This window comes from Anthonomus grandis, chromosome 13 (genome assembly GCF_022605725.1).
Source record: "Anthonomus grandis grandis chromosome 13, icAntGran1.3, whole genome shotgun sequence".
NCBI classification, from domain to species: Eukaryota; Metazoa; Arthropoda; class Insecta; order Coleoptera; family Curculionidae; genus Anthonomus; species Anthonomus grandis.
This window is the reverse complement of record NC_065558.1, coordinates 9,851,252-9,871,880: the sequence shown is the minus strand read 5'-3', so window position 1 is coordinate 9,871,880 and position 20,629 is coordinate 9,851,252. Positions and strand designations below refer to the sequence as shown.

At 29.7% G+C, this 20,629-nt stretch overlaps 1 protein-coding gene across 1 annotated transcript in view; it reads left to right on the top strand.

Moving 5' to 3' along the window:
• Positions 1 to 3,823: 3,823 nt before the first annotated feature.
• Positions 3,824 to 20,629, top strand: part of LOC126743773 (transforming growth factor-beta-induced protein ig-h3) — a 66,531-nt gene continuing 49,725 nt past the window's right edge. Inside the window, exon 1 of the mRNA XM_050450994.1 lies at positions 3,824 to 4,099. Within this exon, the coding sequence (XP_050306951.1) occupies positions 3,886 to 4,099 (214 nt within the window). The 5' untranslated portion in view covers positions 3,824 to 3,885. The remainder of the gene's footprint in view (positions 4,100 to 20,629) is intronic.

The following is a 20,629-nucleotide window of genomic DNA, read 5'->3' as shown; positions in this document are numbered from 1 at the left end:
GGTGAATTTAGCGAATAAATCCACAAGACATTTCTGAGAAAAAATACTTAAGTTTTTCTGTCAAAAATTTGTAAAAATGTTTGATTTTTTTTAAAAGTGGAAATTTAGCGAATAAATTTCCCTAAAAAACATTTAGTTTCCAGAAAATGTTGAAAAAATATTAGAATTTATTAAAATTCGTAATTATCTCATAATCCCTTAGTGACTTCATGTGAATGTAAATTTAGTGAACAAATCCCCAAGAAAATTTTGAAAAAAACGTGAATTTAGCAAATAAATTCACATAATTTATTTTATTTACTGAAAACTGCTACTAAGGCGAATCCAATATCCAATCGTAAACAAACACGCAAAAAGAAATCAAAACATTGACAAGAATTACCGTAGACGTAATTTTCTGAGTAAATATGCATTCATTAAAATAAAATAGTAATTCAAATTTAAAACATTTTAAAATTTGAATTGTTTTTATTGTTACTAGAATTGTTTTTGTGTAGAAGTTAAATGTAAATTTAGCGAATAAATTCACAGGAAATTTTTTGAATAAAATCTTTGACTCTTTTATTAGTTGGAAATTTAGTGAATAAATTTCAGAATCTTCAGAAAAACTTGAAATAATATTAGAATTTATTAAAATTAGAACTTGTATTATAACCCCTTTGTGATTTCATGCACATGTAAATTTAGCGAATAAATTTACTTAAGAATTGTTACTACTAAAATATGAATTAATAAATTGCATGCAATTATAAAAGAAAAATTCAGTACTTACCTTTTACTCCTCCAACTGTACAGGAATAATAATAATAATATACACTTCAAAAAACCCCACATTCATAAAACACTGACACTGTACCCCTACAGGAAGCACAAGGCAAATATTTTCTTCCGACCTATTTCAACCGCTGCACGAACAAGACTGAGGTACCTACCAAATGGGGCGAAATTTTATTTGCCCTTCCACTCACCCGAACCCATCCGAACACCTCCGAAAGACGCCACACTGTCAGTAGAGGATGCGCGCGTCTTTACTTTCACTTTTCGTATGCATTATGAGTTAGTTTACTTCTTAGTCCAGTGAAATTAGAAATTAAATTCGAAATAATTCGGGCACAAAATATTTTGACTCCGTTTAGTGAACCTTCATCTCGAGATGCAAGTACCGAGTTTTCCAACTGAAATGTTCTGAGCACCAATCTTAATTGTTAACTTATTTGTTTTAATTTAGTTAAATATTTACTATTACTAAAACTGTGAATAACTTTTGAAAGAGTGATTTTATGTAGAAAAGTTACAAGACTTTACGTCTTTTGTACAGCATTAAATTCCCATTGCTTCCAAATGCTACTTTAAATGCATTGCCGATGCTTTTTATAGAATAAATAAAGATCTTGAACAAATATATTAATATTCAAAGAGAAACCTTGTGCCTAATGCAAAAAAAAATGCTTAGCTTTAACTTTTTGTCATGCAAAGCACCGAGAAATGATAGAAAGCATCACTATACGTAGAATTCCACGCGAAATTCAAAAATGAAATAAAAAAACGTGCTTTCATTTGAAAAAATGAAGTTGATGGTCGTAATTTATTTTTGAGCAGTCCTGTTTATACAAACTTCACGTACAAAAATGCGCAACTTGAAATAAAATCGACGGGTCCGAGCGTTTTTTTTTCGAACACACCCCTGAATTTTAAATGAACTTAGACATAACTTTTGGCATGCACTGTAATATTGTAGACCAAATATTAAAAAAATATCTATATTTAGAAAATTTAATTAGTAATCATCTCAAAGAAAACATTTTTTTTCGAAATAAAGCTTTTTGCTATCATTAGGTTAGCGGTAAACGTATCACCTATTTCGAAAACACTTTTTGGGGAGTTGTCAAACAGCTAAGATAACGTTTACGTCTATGTTAAGCGTCAAAACATATGATTATCTTCGAAAACTGTCTTTTTCTTTTATTATTATTATTATTATTATTATTATTATTATTATTATTATTATTATTATTATTATTATTATTATTATTATTATTATTATTATTATTATTATTATTATTATTATTATTATTATTATTATTATTATTACTATAATTATTCAAATCAGTCCAAATTAAATCTAAAACATCTTCGTCTATCAATAGTGATGAGGTACCAGATGTTAATAGAGGCAAATGCACTGAATGTAGTTTCAATAATGAGAGAGATGGTATTTCTGAAGATGAGATATGCACATCATCTATAACAGCTCAAGGGTAAGGCAGTGTAGAAGTCGATTTTCTGGTCGATTTGCATTAATTCAGAGATTGCAGAAGAGTACCGAGTAGTACGAAGTACCGAGTTTTCCAACTGAAATGTTCTGAGCACCAATCTTAATTGTTAACTTATTTGTTTTAATTTAGTTAAATATTTACTATTACTAAAACTGTGAATAACTTTTGAAAGAGTGATTTTATGTAGAAAAGTTACAAGACTTTACGTCTTTTGTACAGCATTAAATTCCCATTGCTTCCAAATGCTACTTTAAATGCATTGCCGATGCTTTTTATAGAATAAATAAAGATCTTGAACAAATATATTAATATTCAAAGAGAAATAACCTTGTGCCTAATGCAAAAAAAAATGCTTAGCTTTAACTTTTTGTCATGCAAAGCACCGAGAAATGATAGAAAGCATCACTATACGTAGAATTCCACGCGAAATTCAAAAATGAAATAAAAAAACGTGCTTTCATTTGAAAAAATGAAGTTGATGGTCGTAATTTATTTTTGAGCAGTCCTGTTTATACAAACTTCACGTACAAAAATGCGCAACTTGAAATAAAATCGACGGGTCCGAGCGTTTTTTTTTCGAACACACCCCTGAATTTTAAATGAACTTAGACATAACTTTTGGCATGCACTGTAATATTGTAGACCAAATATTAAAAAAATATCTATATTTAGAAAATTTAATTAGTAATCATCTCAAAGAAAACATTTTTTTTCGAAATAAAGCTTTTTGCTATCATTAGGTTAGCGGTAAACGTATCACCTATTTCGAAAACACTTTTTGGGGAGTTGTCAAACAGCTAAGATAACGTTTACGTCTATGTTAAGCGTCAAAACATATGATTATCTTCGAAAACTGTCTTTTTCTTTTATTATTATTATTATTATTATTATTATTATTATTATTATTATTATTATTATTATTATTATTATTATTATTATTATTATTATTATTATTATTATTATTATTATTATTATTATTATTATTATTATTATTATTATTATTATTATTATTATTATTATTACTATAATTATTCAAATCAGTCCAAATTAAATCTAAAACATCTTCGTCTATCAATAGTGATGAGGTACCAGATGTTAATAGAGGCAAATGCACTGAATGTAGTTTCAATAATGAGAGAGATGGTATTTCTGAAGATGAGATATGCACATCATCTATAACAGCTCAAGGGTAAGGCAGTGTAGAAGTCGATTTTCTGGTCGATTTGCATTAATTCAGAGATTGCAGAAGAGGATTTTATATGGTGATTCACCACATATAATAGACAAGTATTTACAGCAAAAAGTTAATCCAAAGTTTACCAAAGTTATCGTAGAATCAAGTATTTCCTTACATTAGACTTAAGTAGCAACATACCCATTATAAACATAAAGGGTGCTAATTACAGATTAGGGAGGTTTATGGGGCATAAGGGGGGTAATATAGGTAACCCCCTGATCGATTATTTCACACGACGAGACGTCGTTGAGCGCAATTTCTGTCTGTTGCCGTTTTACACCGCGATGCCAATGCACAAGCACAGAACAGCGGGAATTGTGAGTCGCGAGTCGAGTGTTATGGTCCGCCGTCAGTCGTCTTCGCGCGTCTGCCATGTTACGAACAAGCGTCGCGGGTCAGCGTCGGCCGACGGTGGTCGTCGGCGTCGCGATTTTCGTCGCGACGGCCTTGACCGTCGGCGTCCATGCGGTTCTTCTTCAACTTCCAGATACCACCGGTATCGACGGTCATCTTACCGCCAACCACTCGGTTGACCACTTCTTCTCTCTTTGGTTGGTCTTTCATAACGATGATGTTCAAATTTCAGGTTGGTACTTTTTTTTCTTTTTTTTTTTGGTCTTATGTTAATTATTGGTTGCTGGTCTTGTCGGATGGAATGCGGTACCTTCGGATAATTGCGTACAGTACGAAATATTTCCGTTATTTTTTATACCGTTCGACCACAGGTCAAACATGTTTTAAATTATAACATGTATGTATGTAGTTGTTACACGATTGTTTTAATGTGTTTTTAATTTTTAGTTCGTAAATGGGAACCGTTTTTACCATAATAAATGACAATAAATATTTTAGGGATATCAATTACAATTATAATGTTATAATTAAAGATATATATTATTTTATATCAATATAATATTATAAGATAATATTAAAATTTTTAAAAATATAAATTAAAGAAAATTACGAATAAAAACCTTTCAAACCTCAAAAATTATATTAAATAACAAAAATTATTTTTTCTAAAATTCTATTTTTTTTCTAATTAAAAGTTTTTATTTTTAGTAATTTTAGCCAAATATGAAAAAGAAGAAAACAGTTTTAGTTAAAAAAAGAAACACAATTTAAAAACAAAAATATTAAATGGGAAAAAAAGTTTTTTTTTTTAATTTTTATTACAAAGCTACAAGAAAAAGTAAAAAAGAAAAGAAGAAATAAGAAATTCTACAAAACTCCAATTTTTTCATTTATAATTTCATTCTCAAAATTAATCTAATTATTATTATTTAATTGCATTGTCCATTAAAAATTTCAAAGCTATTGAACAGTTGAATATTAAGAACCTTAATAATAATACATATTCCTGCAACGTACTGGAATATTCTGTACATATTTCGGTAACACATTTAGGGAATCTCCATTTTAATGATACAGATTTTTCCTGTGATAACTCCATGATTTTCTTAAATTTTACATGATATTCCGGAAATATTCTAAGTGTATTTTCCTAGTATGTTTTTGCGTAGTTTAAGAATTATTTTTTATTTAAATTCATACTTATGTTCTTTTTTGTAGTTTTTTAATTTTGGAAATTTAGGTTTACTCTAATATGTAATAGAAAACATGCATTAAAATGTAGCACTGGCTTTTTTTAATTTTATTTATTTATTTAACGGGCAATAATCCCAATATTACAAAGAATAAATTTAATTTAAAATCACATTTGTATGCCTTGAAGTAAACTCTATATGCCAATACAACACAAATTATAATACCACACAGCTTAATGACAAGATGGTAAGCTTTTTTTATTTTACAAGCTAATATTAGAAATTTAACATAACCATTTTAATATGATAACATGACAAAGATAAAACTTTAACATCGTACTAATCGCAAAAGAAAGAGTCTTTACATCGCAAGATTTATCATGACTTGCCTATTGAAAATGCATCACAAACACAACTAGATTAGATTTCAAATATTTTTATTTGATTAGGTTTGGTAGTGCTCAAAAAAGTTAGAATAGAGTTTAAAATAAGGTAATATTTTGAACACGTTTTTAAGACATCTCAAATCTTTCACATTTATGAGGAAATACATGCTTTATGTTTCAAATGTCTGTTCAATATCTTTAGATAGTAAGCAATCGTCAAATTCCAGGCTTTTGGAAAAATCCAATTGGTCAAAATCCATGTTTTTGTCCTTCTTTTAGGCAGTTTTGCTAGCTAATATAAAATCCTGGAAATATCTTTTTTCTTATTTTTTCCTTTTTAAGTACTTTTTTTTTGCATGCAATTCTGGGAAAAAGAACAGAAATTATGCTGCCAAAAGCCTGGAACAATTTAAATTTCGCATGAAATTTATAATCTTTAGGAAAAAATATTAACTTGAAAATTGAAAAAATTCCTGGATTTCCTGAAAATTTAAAAAATTTAACTGCATGGAATAATTAATTATTTATTATAATAAAATCAGAAAAAAAAATTTCTGTTGGCAGAAAAATTCAAATTTTATTAAGAAAATCATGGAAATTATCCTTCAGATTCAAATTTTGTAGTTCCTAGCAAATAAAAATAATTCAGGATACACATACTTCAACATTTTTCCTCAATCTGGTAGGTGTATCAAAGAAGTCAATATTAGAGTGTCCTTGCCAGGAACGAGTTAAAGTCGTAGTTAGTTCTACGGGTCTGTGAAAGAAAGGAACTTGATGGGTTTGTCTTCATGGTATATAAATGGCAATATTCGCCAATAGCTGTGAATGTAAGTTACAGGAATGGAGAATATCATAAAAAACTGATTTAACTTTCAGATGTTTTCTGATTTGTTGTGAGGAGTTATTAGATATAAAAACCTCCTCGACTTAATAATAGTAAGGTTGATAGAGATTGGTTCCAGGAAGATTTATCCTGTATGTCATGTCTAAGGAATTTGTGTTGAATTCGCTTGACATTCTGGATATGGGTATTGTAAGAACGGAATGACAAACATGAACCCTATAACGAGTGAGGACGCACTAGGGAATAATAAAGCAGCCGAATGGATTAAGGGCTCTGAAAATCTCTAAAAATCTGAAAAAAATTTAGTTGTAATTTTGCCAAGCATATTATTAAAAAAATATTTTTCACTCAAATTTAGGGTAAATAAGAAAATTAATTAAAAATATTTTTGTCTCATTTATTTTACATTTTAAGGGCCTTTTTTGTAATTTCTCAAAATAAAACAAACAAAAAATTCTCATTAATTTTATTACAAATTTATAGAGCCATTAAGAAAAGGAAATTCGTCAAATTTCTATCTTCAAAGTAATATGTTACAAAAAATTATGTTAATTATAGCGTCAGTTTTTAATGGATTTATATTTGTTCATGTCTCCGTGTTTAAATTTCATATAATTTTAATATAATTTACTTAATTTTTAAATCATTCCCTACTTGTAGGTTGAGGTAGTTTCTCTTTACAAACACCTTAATGATTATAAACATTTTTTAATGAGACTCCTATCCTATCTTAATTTGATAAATTATGTATTTTTTTATTAAGATAATTAAAAAGAAAAGATTTTTTTTTAAATTTAAAAATAAAATTAAAATAGTAAGGTCTCTAATGATAAAACGGTGGCTTACTGAATATTATTTTCAGATAAAAATTCCCAAGCCATTTTGTTCAGTTTTATTCATATATACCCAATTTAATTTATTTATTAGTATCTGAGTCATCCTAAAATTAATTATTTCTTTTGTAATTTGCCTTCCTACGCAAGTTAAGTGTCATCTTATTACAATCCTCAATAATTCAATAAGAATATCGATCTTTTATCCCATTCTTTCACCACTTTTATTAATCCCATTTAGTTTCTTTATCACTGCTTGCATCATTTTAAAATTTTATTTCCTTAGGAAGTTTAGATCCACATATTCCTTCTACTTTAGCTTATTACAATAATTAAGGAATCAAAAAAGAAAAATGCAATATCTTTATCCTAGCCCTACATACGAACTGCTTCGACGTAATAAGAAGAATAATATTTAAAACTCAAAAAGGCTATATTGATTTTTTTGTACACTTTTTCATCATAAGCACGCATTACTACTGTCTGAATTATTTTGAAAATTTATTTTAGCGTTTCTAATCTAATTTCTTTCCCTACATATGCTAAGCACTATTTTTTTTGCGACCTTTATGATACTCGTACCTGAGATAATAAGAGCGATATTCTTAATTCTTTTTCGCTTCTCCCCAACTCCACGTCATTTTATTGGTAACTATCCAGACTATCATTGTCTAAATAATGTTAAAATTATATTTTTTTCGGTAGTTTGGTTCCTTACAACCATTAGAATAGTAAACCATGGCTCACTCAATATTATATTTTGCTAAAAATTCATATGATTAAGTAAATAAAAAAAAATTTAATTTAATCTTGGCGAGATTCAGGACACCTGTTGCGAGCAAAGCAGCCCAAACTTAAATTAAAAATCCAAATATTCACAAGTCAGTATAGTGGGAAAAATCTAAATAAAGAACAAACAATACTAGTTTTATATTTTTTCACTTTTAATTGCCTTTAGTCTAAGCACTATTTTATTACCAATCTTTATAACAGTGGGACTTGAGATGGAATATTAATTATATGCAAAAATTTTTAATCTTGCACTTTTATTAGGCATTTCGTTTTTCTATAATTGCCTGAGTCGTTTTGAAATTGTGTTTTTCTTAAATACCTTAGCTGCATGAACATATCCTTAAAACTAAAGTGGGTTATCAGGTCTGAATATAAGAAAGAAATCCCTTATTTGCATCTACCTCAATTATTTAATCTATTACAGTCTGACAGCATCTTTTTCCAGTTATTTTCATCTACATATTTTTACCTTCCACTTCCTATACGCATTTTCCGTATTCTACCTCAAAAAGTAAAATACAACCGAGCATATTTCAAGCTGCCTTATCCGAGTTTATTGTACGCCTTTCATACACCCTTTCCCGGCATTTTTAGGTGGCGCTCCTCAAGATTTGTATCTCGACGATTTTCAAGTGATTTATCCCTCTGACAGATCTTATTATGTCATTTTTTATTTCTGGCCGGGAATCGTCCAGGGATAAACCGTCGAGCACGAGGCGGGCTTAAACAACCATATTTTTTATAGTTCCGGGAGTATGGATGGCGTTCTGTAAAAATGCTGCGTCTTGTAGACTAGGCACAAGAAATATTTAAGGGGCTTATGATGAATTATTGTTTAGACGTCTGATATTTCAGCGGAGGCCTTCTGGGCGTTTATCTGTCAAGTACAGAAGGTTTTGTTGTTTCAGATATCGAGGGGTGACTGTTTAGGCGTCTTGAAGAATCATATTTGGGGATTAGGGTTACATAAATCTTATTTCGAGGGACTGCACGAGGGCATTTGGGTAATCCCCTTATCACAAATCTTAGGGAAAGGTAAAACAGGGGGACAAACTCGACTCTCAGATCGCTAAAGCTCCTATAATATTTTGAAAATTACATTCTTAAGAAAGTTTAATACATACAATTTTTAAATTCATTTTGTTTTGTACACTATTACTATTTGGACTCTAATTAGTTAAACTTACTTAATTTCTTAGTGAGACATGACTCAGATATTTGTTGATTTGACAGAGGCCTTAAGACATAAGACAACGTTTTGTATGACTATAATAAAAACTATCATAAGAAAATTAGCACACATATTTAAAATCAATTAAAAATTGAAAATCAGACATTAACAACCCAGTTATTGGGAGACAATGTCTACCTAGCTTACTACATACCTGATAACTCTTTTTATCTGCTAAGGTTTTTTAGTATTTATCTTATTTTACATTTATCGCAAATCTAAAAAAACTTAGATTTTATAGATTTACGATAAATATAATTGTAGCTAAATGCTAATCTATCAATAAGAAAAGTTATAATGATATTTATATTTGACAATCAAAATTGATCTGTTGGACCACTGTACGATATGTCCTTTGAGCGTTGCTTAAGCCGCCATGCAAAATTTTAAATTTACAATGGTTCAGTAGTAAAACAGGGATTGACAAAACTTTAAATTTTATTATATTTTCTTGCAATTGAAAAATTAAATTATTTACCAATCTATGAAATTTCTATATTATTGTTCCACCATGTGCATTTTTAGGTCAATAGGCAGAAGTCTGCAGGCTCCAGGTCAGGGGAATATGTTCATTCAAATAATAAAAAAGCCATTCAATATTTTTTATTAGCTCATCAAAAGTTTTCCCTTTGCAACAAGGTATCGACAAATGCTTGACTAAATTCAAAAACAGTGCAAGAAATATTTCTGCGTAAAGAGTTTTTAGAACACTGACCTTGACTCAGGCTCATTTTGAAGAGGAGTAGTAAAGCTATCCAGCAGTGTTGCCAAAATGTAAAAAGGGCATTTTTTACTTTCTAGACGTGTTTTGGTTCGTATACTTTTGGTCTACATATTCATGAAAGCATTGTAGGAATAAGAGAGGTCTAAATCCTAAATAAACGTTTAAAAAAAAACAACAAGTATCTTCTGCCGCCTCCAAAAATTTAGAAGTGCAATAAAATAGGAGCCCTATTCTAAGATAAAGACACACTTAAAAAATTAAACCATATATATAGAAACAATATAGATTTAAAACAAGACATTGTTTATTATGAGAAACCAAAAGATAAATTAAAATATTCTTTAACGCTTTATCAGAATATTTTAATTTTTTTTCTTAAAGGGTTTTTGGTCAAGTTCTCTAATTTTCACTTGGAAGATAATTAAAAAGTTTGATGGCCCAGTACTCTTGACCAGTTTGGCATCGTTTTATCCTCCAATATGCAGGAATTATGGCATCTCTGTGTCTGGTCTTATAACTATGAGAATGTTTGTGACTTTTAAATAATAAAATATTTTTCTTGATATAACAGAGATTTTCAAAAAATGTATTGGATTGATGCGGTCAGTATTTTTAAATTTGTAGGGGCTTGCCGACAATCATCCCTGATATCAAAACCACATTATAAATGTCCTTAACTAATAAAAAAATAATATTTTGGTTAGTACCTAATAAACCCTTAAATAAGTACTTCCTTTCTATTTGAGTTTTTCTAGTAAAAAACCATCCTTTCGTGACAACTTGACGATTAATATTGCACCAAATATACGCTCAACATATGTAAAAATGTTAACAGCTCAGACTATTTTGAACAATTTTATGTTTCAACTAACAACATGGTTTAATTTAATAGTTTTTAATAGGCGACTAAAATAAATATTTGTCACCTACAATAACAGTATTACTCGGAACTAGCAAGTAATTATTTTTTGCTTATGTGTCACCTATGCATATGTAAATACTAGTGAACTTTATGATCTGTGCAAGGCAACCAATGGCATGGTAAATTACCAAGAAGTAAATACATATACATAAAATATGCTTGCGTTTTAAATTATACAATTTACCTTTTAATATTTATATTTGCAATTAGTCATTAATAAAATTGAATACGCATCATGGTTATCTGGAAGATCTATTTAATGTGGTAGTATTGTTAATTGCAAAGGTCATTTGCATCATTATAGAAGATATGTGTATGAATTTAATTAAATATCAGTAAGGTTTTGTGGTTTGTTTGAATAATATCTTACAGTTTACACCTCAACGTGTAGAATTAAGAAAAAATATTGGCAGGAACTGAAATGAAATTTAAGTTACAGAAATTTTAAGAATTTTATTTTTATTTCACACTTTAGTAAGTAGGAAAGTATAGTATTGGAAATTTAACATTGCAAATAAGAAAAGGAAGGGTTAAGAATTTTAACCAAGCCAAACAGACCAAGATGCTAAAGTAACTCAAATTTGATGGTTCATTTTTCCCTACATTAAGGAACTAAATTGACTTCATAAAACGTCTCATGATGATGGTGAGAAATTGCATTTAAGAAATTATATGAAACCCTGAATATTATTATAATTAGAATTCAACAAGGTGATGAGAGTGTTTTAGATAATCTTAAAATATTCACAAATCGAATAACAAATGAACTGGATGAATATGAAGCAAAGCAGCAAGTGGAATTTTGAAAGGATCATCTATTAATAGTCAATCACCATCAATTGATAGTCAAATTAGTAATAGAGAAACATATAAAATAAATTCTTCTACTGTATATTGCCTTTATAAAATAAAGATGAATAAAGTAATCAGACAAAGAGATACAGTGTTACGTACAGCGTACAAGGTACGATGGCAATGGCAAGTTTTTTTCTTAAATTCAAATGGCCATAAATGTAAATGCAGATGATATAAAACAAAGACAGTATGCACATGTATCTAAAATATAAATTTAATGAAACAGAAATAGAAAATGTTAAAGAATACATATATTTAGGATAAAAAATACAAATAAAAAAAACCATTGAGATAAAAACAAGATTGAGATCTAAAGTGTTGTCCAATGTGTGATACAAATGCGAATGCCACTGACATTAAGTATATATATAATATAATAACTACAGTGAGACAGGATTTACAATAAGAGGAATGGAGGAAATATGAACTACTAAGTTACTTCAATGGAAAGTAATTAATAAGAGAATATTATAAATGAGAAGAGCACAAAACATAGATAATTAGAAACAGATGAAAGAAATTTGTACTGAGCCCAACAAGCTTAGGCTAGGGACTCAAATATCCTACTTAGTCTCTCAAAAAATTAATTTGTTTATAACGAATTAACTATGTTTATCAATACCATCATAACATATTTCTTTTAAATATTTATAAGTTACATTTGAATATTTATATTTGCAATTAGTAATTATTAAAATTAAATACGCATTAAGTTTTCTAGAAAATTTAATTAATGTAGTATTATTATTATTATTGAGAAAGGTCATGTGGATTAACTCAATTTTACCATATTTATTATTTATTTTTGTTAATTCCATATCGATATGTTTTAATATAAAACGGAGCGACATGAATTAATTGAAAAATTAATTAAGTTAATAAAAAAAGTTAAAAGTTCAGTTTCATGAGATTCATATTTAACTATAGAGAAAATAGCATAAACTGAAGAAAATGTGCAAAAAGGAAGTTGCTGAAGACTTATTACTAGTGGGTATTCTGGATAATACTGATACAGCGATACTTGTCGTATTTTACCATGTGGGTATTCAGATATGGTTTACTAGTACTATCCAAAAATACTCCATTTTTAATGAAAGGGTGTAAGGATGAGAAAGCTTATGAGAAATTCTACTCTTTTAGCAACAAATCTTGAGAATATAGGTTATAGAGTAAAAGATGATCGGAGCATTTAAAATAATATTTTGAACCAATTAGCACCAAAATCCCAATCACTATACTCTTTTAAAATGACTCAACGACCGTTTTCAGGCATTTTAATACTTCACGTATGTTTCATAAATATAACCCATAGATAATCACGTCATTTGGATTTCCCTGCCGGCAGAAAACGAGTAGCGAATATGCGATCTGCATATTTATGCTTATCCTGAACTCGCAAAGCTTATTTTTAATCTTTTAAATGAGATACCGGGGCCTTAGGTTTTCGCAAAGTTAGTAATTAAAAATAATAGTTCATGAGAACGTTAAGCTTGAATGCGGGAGGGTAATTTCAAAATGTGTTTGCGAAAGGAGATCCGTGCTTAGATATGGACGAAGATTAACTTTAAATGGCCATTGTTTCCAATGTACAAGATCGGAATTGGGTCTTGGTATAACAAAACCGTTTAGCTAAGAATCGATTTTTTTTAATGTTTTTATGATTATTTTATTCCTGTTATTTTGTTTTTAATTTTGAAACAGATTGGAAAATCTCTATAAAGTTTAAAGATTTTTATTCCCTAGGAACCGTAAACGTGTAAAACTTTATTTTTACCGATGATTTTTTTGCCATTTACTGAGAAAAATTGCGAAAGGGACATGAAGACATAGAGCGGACATAAAGGGACAACATATACGATTTTCTCTTACCAAATATATACGACCGGAATAAATCAATCTGAAAGTTTCTGAACTTATAAGTGATTCAGTGAAGTTCAAGTCATTTTTAAAGTTTTTATTAAAAAGTAAATTTTATACCGAAATGTGGTTCGATTGCTCTGTAGGTCTAACGTACCATAAATACAATATCCATTAATTAATGTTAAGTAAGTTTAAATCGGAAATTTAGTAATACACTACTTAAAAAGAAAAATTTAAACTAAATCTAGTCTTATAATCTACAGTTAAAGAATTCGGTCAACGAATAAAAATACCGATCAGCTAACATAGTTTTAAAAGTCTTTTTAAAAATTGAAAGTCTTAGCACTCTTGATTCTACATGGGAGATGTTTAAACATTTTAAAAGAGGTATCCTGTACTTCTGATAATGAGGTAGAAGGGATTTATGATACCACGGCATGTTTCTCTTGATTGATAGATATTTCTCAATTACAATTCCTAAGAACATGGCGGAGTGCTTGGAGTCTTGTTGTTCAAACTATTCAGACAAAGTACATTTTTCTAGCACTAGTATGCAATATCAGCTATATAGTTAATGGCTTTGGAGTAAAGAGACTGGTAGTCAGTATCGTCCGAAAAAGTGTAATATAGCTATAAATAACCAGGAGGGACAAATCATTACAAAAAAAGTCAAAATAAAATGGGTCCAATAGTCCCACACTTCCTGGTAACAGTTGCTTAATCAGATATGGTTACCTGATCTAGAAGAAAAAGAAGAAAAAGAAGAAGAAGTGACAGTTGATATTTCTTTGCTGACCAACAGATTGAAAAGAATGACAGTTGCAACTAGCCTTACTTTTCATATAGTTTTTCTTATGAAATTATATATATAGATTTACATTAGATTTCTAAAAAAACTACACATGCTACATAGTGATTAAAATGAGGTTCTTGCAGAAGAAAATTTAAAGACCTTTTTCGATAATAAAAAGCAAACCGAAAATCATTTTTCAATATATTTTTTCATAAATAAGTTATATTACTTTAAATTTTGAATTCGTAAACTTCAAACCTCGCATGACGTCACTTGTTAGTTACTCATATATTTGTGCTACATACATTAATCCTGAACGCTTGGTAATCATATTGTTTTCACTATATATCACGTCGTTTATTTAAACATTTAAGTTAATTAAATTATTGAAACAAAATTAAATTATCTTTCGCATTACTTACTGCTCCTACAATGAAAGAAAACTTTTTTCCAATAGTAATCGTATCAAAGAAGAAGAAGTGACTGTTGATACTTCCTTGCTGATCAAGTGTCAACAGATGACAGTTGCAACTAACCTTACTTGTCACACAATATTCCGCTACAAAATTTTAGTGATAAGACTCTATTTTGAGAAATTGTGATTTCTTCTAAAAAAACTACACATTCTACATAATGATTAAAATGGGGTTCTTGCACAAAAAAAATTAAGGACCTTTTTCCAACAAAAGGGCAAACCAAAAACCAGTTTCCAATATTCCATTTTTAAATTTTGAATTCGTAAAATTCAAACTTCGCATGACGTCACTTGTTATTTACCGATATTTGTGCTGCATATATTAAGCCTGAACGCTTGGTAATCATATTGTTTTCACCACAATTTACGTGTTATTTAAACAAACATTTAGTTTATTTATTTCAGTTAATTAAATTAATGAAACGACATTTAATTATCTTCTAAATTATTTACTGCTCCTATAATGAAACAGAACAGAACGTTTTTCCCAATAATAATCGTATCAAACTTTTTGAAAACTTGTCAAAAAAATGGGTAATACATGACATTAAGATTAATTTCAGTTATTCTTGGGTATCAAAAAAAATATAGCCCCTGATAAAAAGTATCAATCGAAAACAAAGATAATATGCACCTATGTATAACTAAAATACGAATTAATGAAATAGATGCTGATTAAAATGGGGTTCTTGCACGCCCTTTTCCAATAACGTATTCAATAAAAAAAAGCAAACCAACAACCATTTTTTTTTTTTATAAATAAGTTGTATTACTTTAAAGTTCAAATTCGTAAAATTCAAACCTAGCATGACGTCACTTGTTAGTTACCGATATTTGTACTGCATACATTATAATCAGTTAATTAAATTAATGAAACAAAAATTAATTATCTTTTTAATTATGTACTGCTTCTATAATGAAACAATACCTTTTTTCCCAATAATAATCGTATCAAACTTTTTGAAAATTTGCCGAAAAATTGGGTAATACTTCACATTAGGATTCATTTCACTTTTTCCCGGGTCCCAAAAAAAACATTAGCCCCTAATAAAATGTATTAAAAGGTCGGATGATATTTTATTGAAAGACCGTTATTCGAATTTCCACTTTGGGCTTATAAATACGCCACCGCCGAACTGAGTTGAATAAATGATGCGACCGTGAAAGAAATATGAATGAACCTTCAACGGATAAAACCCCTTAGATTACCACTTACTGCTGAACAAGATAGATATCTGCCGTAACGCGAACATTTTCCTTATAGTTTGGAAAAGGGAAAATGTCTATTTGTTTAAAAAATCATCTATTTTTTTCTATATATGCTTCTCAAGAAAAACATATTATTATTTAACTTAGGCCAGTAAGAGGTCAAGTTCAATAACAACCTATTTAAGACCAATTAATTTATAACAAATTAAAGTGGGGACAATAGGAAAGTTTTTATAATAGCGATGGTTAGCGCCGTTTATAGACACTATTGTACCCCAGACGGCCATAGAAAATAGAACTTTTCGACCCTTGAGGTACAATAAAGAAAAAACTACTGTATATTTTTACGAAGTGCTAGGAAAAGAATTGAAATATATAAGTTTGAAAATAAGAGTAAATGAAGAAAAAATTTAATGCATATTATAAGGTAAACAAAAAAAAGATATAAATGTATGTATGACAAAGAAGGTTAGGCTAATTTAAAATGTGACTTTTAATGTTTAGGTCATATAAAAATTCTCTCTAATTCTAAAGAATTAGAGAATTTTTATATCTAATTCTTAATTTAATTCTAATATTATTTCTCTGAGAATCCTTAGCCTTCGCCTAGAAATAGACTTGTGGATATATCAAATATAATATTGAGATAGTAGTTCTTAATAAACATACCTACTGATCCTACCAACATATGAGTCTCCTAAATGCAAAACTTGTTGTTTGCACGTTACAAAATTTTTCCAAAAGCGGGAAAAACTGCTGTTAATTAGCATATGCATCGATTTGCTTAAAACCTTGTTTCTTGTTATTGCTTCTAAGTATCAAATTTATTTTAATGCGTTAAGTACTAAACATATTCTAAAAATTATAAAAAAAAACAACCTTTAAAAAAACAACTTTTTTAATTTAAACCCCTAAATTCTAAATTCTGTTCCTTCTTCAGCCATTACTTCATTTTCTTCTTCTTCTCTTCGGTGGTTGTCATGTAAAATTTTGAGTTGTTGGACCATTTATTCCCAAAATGTTTTTTTTCAGTAATCCAAAAATAGATGACTTGTCGCGTTTGAGTCTGATTTCCCCTATTTGAATTACTTTGGGATGAATCCTTAAAAGCGATTTGCCTTTTTGGAGTATGGATTTGGAGCAAACCTATATCAGATTTGTATTTAATTTCTCCTCTAATAACAACATTGCCATTTTCTTTCGTCAGTATAAATTGCTTGATCTCATTAAACTTGAGATGCCATTGAGCAGGCTGTTTAACGATCGACATACTTCTCTTAAATAAAAAGTCTTCCAATAAAAATTTTGCCAGTCATTGCCAAGCTTCAAAACTGTTGAGTATTTTTTAAATTATTTCTTCGTACTATGAGCGGTTAACGACTACGCTTTTTCTCTTAGTACCTCTCTCGATTAATCCAAAAACTATTGGGAAAACAATAAGGTTTACTGATTTTGAAGCCTTATGACCAGAAAAATAAGCACTCGAATCAGGCTAAATTCTGTTGGCAATTAAATGAAAAGTATTCGACATCTTCAAGACTGGACTTATGGGAATCATAAGAGGCTTTCATTTTAAGTTCATTTTACTTTTTTATCATTGCTTTTAGGAATCTTAATAAATTTATTAAAAGCAATATAAGTGGAACAAACATCACTTAAAGGGGTTCCGAAACTCAAGTTATAACATTTGTTTACATATTTTCTAAAAAAGCAAAGTTTTACATTTTAGTCGGGGTTTGTTAAACAGAACAGTTTATGCAGCTTTACGAAATTTAGATCACAAGGTAAAAAAGGTCGCGTTGTTCTTTTCATTTGGTAATGGCTTTGCTTGCATTGAAGGTTTTCAATAAATTGTCTTATGGAAGCTTTTATGTTATAATTGTTTTTCACTGTATCAACGTCTCGCTGTTCTTGGAAAATTTCGTTGCGTAAATAGTATCTAATTATTCTTTTTAGGCGGTCTGCCCTAAAATGGGTAATTCCCAGGAATGCCTTCTTGCTTATTCTTAGTTTATCTTTATTAAATTTGGAACAAAATATTTTATCGACAATTCATGATTTTTTTAGTGACGTCTTAGGCTTTGATCTTGTTGTACCTTCTTCACTGTAGAATAAAAAAACTCTACAAAAAATCTTGAACATCCTTCATTGTTAGTTTTTGATAGAAAAAACAGGCTTTCTTGCTATGATAAAACTTCGGGTACTGTGACGAGTCCTTTGCTTTATACCTAATAAAATAAAAAATACAAAAAAGTCATAAAAAAGGGATAAAATTTAAAAATCGTAATCTAAAAAATTATTACAAATAAAACACATCTTTTTAATTAAAAAATAACACAAAACGTAAAATAAACTGGCTCCCACAACAACCTGACAATAACTACATTTAATTCCTAGACAAAACAAACATCTCCATTTAATAACGCGCGACTAAAGACGCAACGCCATTGGCCAATTACAAATACACAGTTTTGCATTTAACATTCGGTATCAAAGATTTAAATTGGATTTAAGTCCGCAAAAGGGCAGTTTTGCATCGAATTTACTAAAATATAGCATTCAGTTTGAATATAAAAGATTATGGGGCAATAGCAAAGGTTTTAAAAATCTCGTCAAATACCAAGTTTTCCGTTTTTGAGACTCGTATCCAAATGTTCCAAATATCAACAATAATTATTAGAGAGTTTGTTCATGCTGTCGTTTATTTATAGCTTTAAGTGAATTTAATCAGTCTCGTAATGTCCCTACATTAAATGAACTTGCCTTAATTAAACTCTTAAAAACTCCTAAATGTAAACTTCCCCACTAAATTTCCTCGTCTTCAGGTACTAAAAACAAAGAGGCGTTTTTTTGCAATCTCGCGAAATCCTGCCGTCGTAAACAGCTGTTAAATCACAATGGCATCATCAATTTCGCGAGTGTATATGCCATATAACGATCATTTTATTGCCACTTGGGGCATTACGCCAGTCAGGCTGCTTTATAATAAATTAGTTTGATGATAAATAAATTACCGAGGATTTTTATGACGCGTTCGCTAAAGTTCGCAAGTTTGCTAGAGGCGAAACAGCAGCAGCAGTAGCAGTAGCAGCGTGCCTGCAGGATCTGACTGCTGCTCCTTCATGTCGGGGGCGTATTATTGTGTCGTAAGAAGTAATTTATTAAGGGAGGAACCAGACCTTGTAGTTTTACAATATTCGTTTTATGAAATCCTCTTTTATGTACCTTGTGATTTTTCGGTCTGCTGCTTCAGTAATTTAAATGACATTTGGATTTTTTCTATTTTTAATGTGTGGGGCGAAACTTATTTTTGGGTTAATTTTTAGTAAAAAACAACATAGTTCCAATACCTTTAAATAAAGATTTGTTAAAAGAAAAATTATTTCTCAAATTCTCATGCAGTTTGGAGCAAATTTGATTACCTGCCTTTTCTTCGTACCATGCAAGGTTTTCGAGAATAAAAATAAAAGACATCTATTGCAGGTTCTGTGCCAGTTTACATTAAAATAAAGAGTTTTCTTACAGAAAGAAAAATATTACTAGAGATGAGATGCATCGTATTCATGAATCCTGAGACTGAAAGTCATAATTCACTGTCAAAAACGATTGATTCATTGCTGATTTCCATCTATTAGTATAATTTTACGGAAGCCAGCTGAATTCCTGGATAGCTAAACCAGTTAAGACAGATAAATAGAGACATATTAAAAGTTCGAAAATATGTGAGAAATTATAACAACAAATGCATAGCGAGGACTATTGAGGAGAATAAAAACTTGAAAGTACCAAGAAAAACTCTCGAAATAACATGGAGAATTAAAAAGGAATCCTGGAAATCATAAAAGACTTTTATATAAACCTGTACGGCGAACGGCTAGAAGAAAAGAATCTCCAGACAATCCCTCATATCAGGAATCAGAAGAGCTGCCGCAAATAACTGCATGGGAAGTTAAGAAATCACTATCAGAAATGAAGAACGGTAGAGCTTCTGGTGAAGATGTTATTGTGATTGAAGCAGTCAAGGAAAGGAGAGAGATATTACTGAAGGTAACAACAGTCTTATTTAACAAATGTCTTATAGAAGCAACAGCTCCTATAGACTGGAATAATGCCATAATAGGTTATCAAGCACAAAAAGGGAAAGATTGCCAAGCTAAACAACTATAGGCCAATTAGCTTACTTGACTCTGATTAGCCTCTAGAACAGGCAGGTTTTCAGGCCGGGTACGCCGGAACTAATAACTTAAAATAATCTAATGGAGAACTCTTCACGAACAATTTTGAAAGTGGCAACATCAATATTGCGACAGGCATCAATTATTCTTTGACGTAGATCGAAGCTAGATTCTGGCTGGGTGAGGTAAACTTTTTGTTTCAAGTAACCCCATAGAAAAAAAGTTCAGAGGTGTAAGATCGACTGACCTGGCTGGCCACTGGGTAGGCCCTTGATGACCAATCCACCGATTAGGGTAAATATTAGTCAAATATTCTCTAACATTTTTGCTAAAGTGAGGCGATGCCTCATCTGGTTGAAAAACTGTTTTCAACTCAAATTGATTGTCTTCAATAATCTCAAGGATTAGCGGTTCTACTACATGTTCCAACATATTTAAGTAACGATCCTTTGTCAAATTTTGGTCTA